The sequence below is a fragment of the Eretmochelys imbricata genome, chromosome 12 (assembly GCF_965152235.1).
Source record: "Eretmochelys imbricata isolate rEreImb1 chromosome 12, rEreImb1.hap1, whole genome shotgun sequence".
NCBI lineage: Eukaryota > Metazoa > Chordata > Testudines > Cheloniidae > Eretmochelys > Eretmochelys imbricata.
The window spans coordinates 36,461,403-36,466,910 of NC_135583.1; the positions used below are offsets into that span (position 1 = coordinate 36,461,403).

At 55.1% G+C, this 5,508-nt stretch overlaps 1 protein-coding gene across 1 annotated transcript; it reads right to left on the reverse strand.

Moving 5' to 3' along the window:
• Positions 1-578: 578 nt before the first annotated feature.
• FOXF1 (forkhead box F1) lies at positions 579-4,926 on the reverse strand. Its single transcript, XM_077831238.1, has 2 exons — positions 3,891-4,926; positions 579-739 (listed from the first exon to the last, which is right to left on the reverse strand). The coding sequence occupies exons 1-2, from the start codon at positions 4,924-4,926 to the stop codon at positions 579-581; spliced, it is 1,197 nt and encodes a 398-aa protein (XP_077687364.1).
• Between the last annotated feature and the right edge of the window lie 582 nt (positions 4,927-5,508).

Below are 5,508 nucleotides of genomic sequence, written 5' to 3' on the forward strand. Positions count from 1 at the left end.
CCTTAACCCTTCAGTTACACATCTCAACCAGACCGTCATTTCCAAAAGATTTCCATTCTCCTTTTAAAGCTCATTGTGGCTAGAGTTCTGGTCCAAGCAAACCCTTCCCGCTCGCTTTCATGTCATTGTTTCCGGGTGGTTGTTTTTTTGGTTTGTTTTTTTAACACTCATGTTTTAAAAAAAAATTACAATTTTGGATTTTTTCCCCACCCCATCCATAAAAAATAAGAGCTCGTTTTAGTAATGAAACAGACACGTGATTCTTGGAAACTTAGTCAGATCACAGCCCCCGAGCGATGCTACAAACGAAGGTAAGAGACAGCACCCCGTGTTCACTTTACCCTTTCCAAAAAGGCACCGTGCATCCCTGCTTCTTTAGCTTAGTGTTAATTCGTTTCAAAATGTTCCCAAACGCCAGGCTTCTGCGGATGGCTTATATACCTCCAGAGTAAAATCAGTCTAGTTATTTGGATGTCCCTTTAGCACAGAGGGTCTTTTGGGAGGTCCCTTCCACATAGAAAGTTTTCTTTGTGTCATGATTGGGGGGTGTCCCCCAAAGTTGGCTTCTTTGCCTGGTATCACATAACACAGGGCTTGATGTCTTGGTATGTCACTTGCTGATGATAGTAAGATCCACTCCCTGCTGAATGCATCGAGGAAGAGGCCATTGCGTTGAAAGAGAAGACGAATTCTTTCCTGTCACACATGCTCGGAGACTGGGAATGATACCGCGGGATTCCTGGAAGAAATCGGGGATCAGAATTAAAATGAAGCTTTAGCAAGTGGCTAGAGCAGTAATGCTATAGAGGGACTTGGGGGGTCTCTACCCTCGCCCCGTGCTGGGGGGCATTTGGGAGGAGGGTTTTCACTGCACCGAAGGGAACACGCCAGTGCGGCTTTATCATCCCGGGGGGGGGGGAGAAGGGGGGGGGTTGTTGCGCCCAAACAGGTGCTGTCATGGCTTCAATGTCTGCAGCCCTTACTCAGAGGAAATTCCCATTGACTTTAATGGGAGTTTTGCCCGAATGCGAATTGCAGGATGGGGCGGTATATTTCCTGGCTGGCTAAGGAAGCAGAAGCATTTCTAAGATGTGTGTTTACATTCTGCGTCCTTGATGTACAGATTGCGGGCCTGATGCTCCTTCCGTGGGAGTCAACGGGGGAGGGAAAGGCCCCTCGATTTCCAGTGGGACCTACCGGGCTTTGACTTCTTACCCCTCCCTGTTCCCACTGCTCCTGAGCGCTGACAACGAAAAGAACGAGAGTCAGCGAACGCGGGGGTCAAATGTAAGGAAGCCCAGAGAGCCTGGGGTTTTTAAGCGGAACTCCCATCGAAATCAAAGCGAAACCTCCAAGAGATTTCCCCCAGTGACACCAAAAGCAAAGCAATGTTATATTAAAGCAAACCACGGCAATGTAAACAAGGATAATAATACTAGTAAGCGCAAGGGTGCCGACAGCCTTCCGAATTATTCATTTTTTCCAGCACAAAATCAATCAACTCTGGCACCAACATGGGAGGACTTGGGTTTGGTTAACAAAGATCTGTTAGACGGAAACGTTTCATTGTTACACGCTTGGTATTTAAAATATTGCATTTAAAACCCCGTAGTGTGTCTCTCCGATTAGGAATAAATTAAAGTTGGCAGTTAATTTCGAATGATCAATCCGGACTAGTCCAATGGAATTTTGCAGCGAATCTGAAATGATTCACCCGGTCTATTCCAATTATATTTCGCAGTTGATCTGAAATTATTAATATGGATTAATTCAGACGCTGCAGTTTAGTTCCTTTAACAGTATGTTTACATGAGGGGCTGAGCGGTCCACCTGCCATGGACGGATAGGTGGGAAAGGAGATTTGCCAAGGGGTGGCAAACGCAGAGGGACATTGCAATGTTTCATGGCCGCTATTCCTGTTCACCCTTATTTTATGGGACTCCGTTTACACGCCGGACTGTACGTTTCTCCAGCAGGCCCGCATTTCAAAGTCCAGATGGGCCCCCAACCGTCCCCCAGGAGATGTGTTAAAAATTCAGTTCTCCCAAATAGCACTCGATTAAAATGGCGAGGGGAAGAGGAAGGAAAGAGGTAGCCAATTTTTAAAAAGCTGCTGAAGTAAATTGTCAGGTTTCAACACAGAAGTCAGGCCACGGAGAAACCCCGGCTTCAGCCCTATTGAAAAACAGCAGCTCTGTGTTGCAGTTTTAAAACTTCCTTGCTTTGCGATCGCTTCATTTCTATTCTAACTGCGAGCCCTGATACTCCAGCAGAAAAGATGATCGAGCGAGCCACTGGCCAAAATCCAGTTCGTCGTCTGTCTACAGCGTATAGATACAAGGACCCGATCGAACCAAATTGCCACTGTGGTCAGAGTCGATCCAGCGAGCTGGATTCATTTTTGGTTCGATGCTATTAGTGCCCGATCTAATCGATTAATTCAGATCCGGTTAAAATATATCAGAACATTTCCCCCCTCTCCGGGTCCCACAGTCACCTTCTCACTAGCGCCGGGCCTAGCACGACATTGCCCACGGGACACGAAAGCACCAACCTCCGCGCAGAAAAACATGCCTGGAAAAACAGAGCCCGGCGGAATTGGTTTCAACGCCAGGCATGCCAGGAGTGAATTCCTGGCCTCTGGACAAACCCCCACGGCCTGCAATGGAGCCAGGATTTCACCCTAGGTCCCCTGGGATGGGACGGTACAAACACAGCGCACCGTGGGGCTGTCCCCACCGCAAGCAAAGGGAATCCCCCAGCAGAGCCGCAGGCTGCTGGGCCCGAGATAACCTCTTCCCGCAGCTTGCTGCTCCTGCCGACCGCTGCCCTAAACCCTCGCCACTGGCGTGTTTCCTTGAAGCAGGCCCGCTCCGGGAATGGCTCTGCCCCGGCCACAACATCTCCTGGCTCCTAGAAACCGCATCCCCCTCCCCAGGTGAAACCCACAGAACGCACCTCGCGGGATATAGCACAAGGGGAGTAGGTGCGTTGATTTAATTCACCCTCGCAAGGGAATTCCCTGGCTGGGAAGAGTCTAATCTAAGGCGGGATACAGAACTCTAGATTACTTTCCTTCGGGGACATCTATCGGGACACCCTGTCCCTTGCCAAATGCTCCCCTAAGCTACTGCAGAGTTCGCTCTGTTCCCAAAATCGACGGCATTTCACGGCTCTAATGGGACAGCTTATGTGTGGATATAGCTAGTCAGCTCTACCGATCTGCTTTGCAGAGGTAGGAAGGGATCGTTCATGTACCAGGCCAGCAATTATTTACTGTTGTTTGTTATACAGGCTGCGAAGAGACTACAGAGAAATATCCCCAAATGGGAGGAATCCAATGCAAACCAGAGTGCACCGAAAAAGGTGGAAGGAGTGATATCAGATTTGGGGCCTGAATTCCTAAATGGCATTTGAAATCAGAAAGATGGATAATTAAAATATCACACACGCACACACAAACACACTCCCACACCCTTTGTATTTATCTGCCTGATTTCACACTGAGACATGACAGATTTAAAATCTTTTCCTGAAGGCCGCGAAAATGGGGTCACGACATTTACACAACAGCCGTGGGAGAAAAGAGGGATAGACAGGGCCCCCACGCCTCTCCATGCGTGGGTATATGTTTAAGTGTGCGGGCATGCATGCCCGTGCGTGTGTGTGGGTCTGAACACGCAAGCCCTTGCAGGAAGTGTTCCTAAGGGTCACTTGCATGGGTGCGAACAGGATCTATTGCAAGGCCCGCGTGAGATCACTTGCATGGATGTCACACCTACGTTGCACGCGTGCTCTATGACCCGCTCCTCAGCAGTGCACACCTGGGAAGCCCCCCCCCCCCGCTCTCCCCAGGCCACCGGGCGCCGGCCCCCCACCTCCCCGCTTACCTTGCAGCTCTGCGGCGTTGTGGCTGTTCTGGTGAAGGTAGGACTGGTCCAGCGAGTGCGTGGAGAGGCCGGAGGAGAGCGGGTTGGCCGCGGGGTTGCAGGGGGACAAGGACTGCTGCTTGATGTAGGGCGCCCCGCTGTTGAGGGCGGCCGAGGCCGAAGGGGCCCACGGCGAGGCCGAGCTGGAGTAGACCGAGTGGGGCTCCATCACCCCGCCGCTGGCCAGCAGCGGGGAGGCCGGCACGGAGCTCTCGTGATGCGGGTAGTCGCCCCCGGAGGAGCCGGTGCAGCTGCCCATGTAGGAGTGCCCGCCGTTGGCGGGCAGGTGGGGCACGGAGTGTCCCGCCAGGCCCATGCTGTCCACGTTGCTGGGCAAGTGCCCGTTCATCATGCCCAGGCCCCCGTCCAGGGCCAGGCTGCTGGGGCCGCAGGAGAGGCCCCCGGCCGAGCCCTGGAAGCCGTAGCTCTCCGGGGAGAGGTGGTTGAAGCCCAGGCTGTTCATCATGCTGTACATGGGCTTGAGGGCTTGGCATTTCCTCCTGAAGCCGCGGGGTCTCCTGCGGAAGGAGCCTTCCTCGAACATGAACTCGCTGGCCGGGTCGATGGTCCAGTAGTGGCCCTTGCCCGGGCGGCCCAGCCCCTTGGGCAGCTTGATGAAGCACTCGTTGAGCGAGAGGTTGTGGCGCACCGAGTTCTTCCAGCCCTGGTAGGAGCCGCGGAAGAAGGGGAAGCGGCTCTGCAGGAACTGGTAGATCTCGCTCAGCGTCAGGCGCTTGGACGGCGAGCTCTGGATGGCCATGACGATCAGGGCGATGTAGGAGTAGGGGGGCTTCTCCGGCCGCCGGATCCCGGCGTTGCTCTTCTTGGCTTTGCCGCCGCCCGCCGGGGTGCTGCCGGCGGCGGAGGAGGCGGACTCCATGGCCGAGCCCGGCTGCTGCTGCGGCTTCTCCAGCGCCGAGGACATGAGGCTGCAGCCGCCGAGCGCCGCGGGAGGAGGGGGCTGAGAGGAAGGAGCCTGCGGCACCTCTGCAGTCATCGACAGCGGCGTCCCCAAACCAGCTCGGGCCCCCGCTGCTCAGCCCTCCTCCCCCCCCCCGGACCCAGGCCGCGCGGCTGGGGGTTGTTATTTGCCCCCCCCCTCTGTCTAGCTGCAGGGGGTCTCTCCACCAGGGGCCTGTTCCCCCTTCGGATAAACAAACGCAAGTGACCCCTCCACCCTGGCCCTAAATCCGAGCCCCGCGGCAAGGCTGAGCCAGAGGCGGAGGGACGGGGCCGCTGTCCGGGCTCGGGCGCCGAGCAGAGAAGCCCCCTGGAATTGGTGGGTTTTTTTTTTTCCCCCTTTCCCCTACGTTGTTTTGGAAGAGGCTGGTCTCCCCCAACGCCGCCTCCTGGCTCTCAGCTCGGCTGCTGCTGGGAGCTGCTTTTCATCTCCGTCGGGCTGGATTCTGCCCCCAGCCGCGCCGATCGCCTTTAACTTTATCTCGTGTCAGCGGCGTCTGTCGGGTCTTGACAGTCAGACGTAAGAAGCAAGAGGAATTCCCCGCCCCGACCAACTCCCCCACCTCCCCCTTTTCTCCCCCCCCCCCCCGCCCGCCCGCCCGCCCGCCCGCCCCTTCGC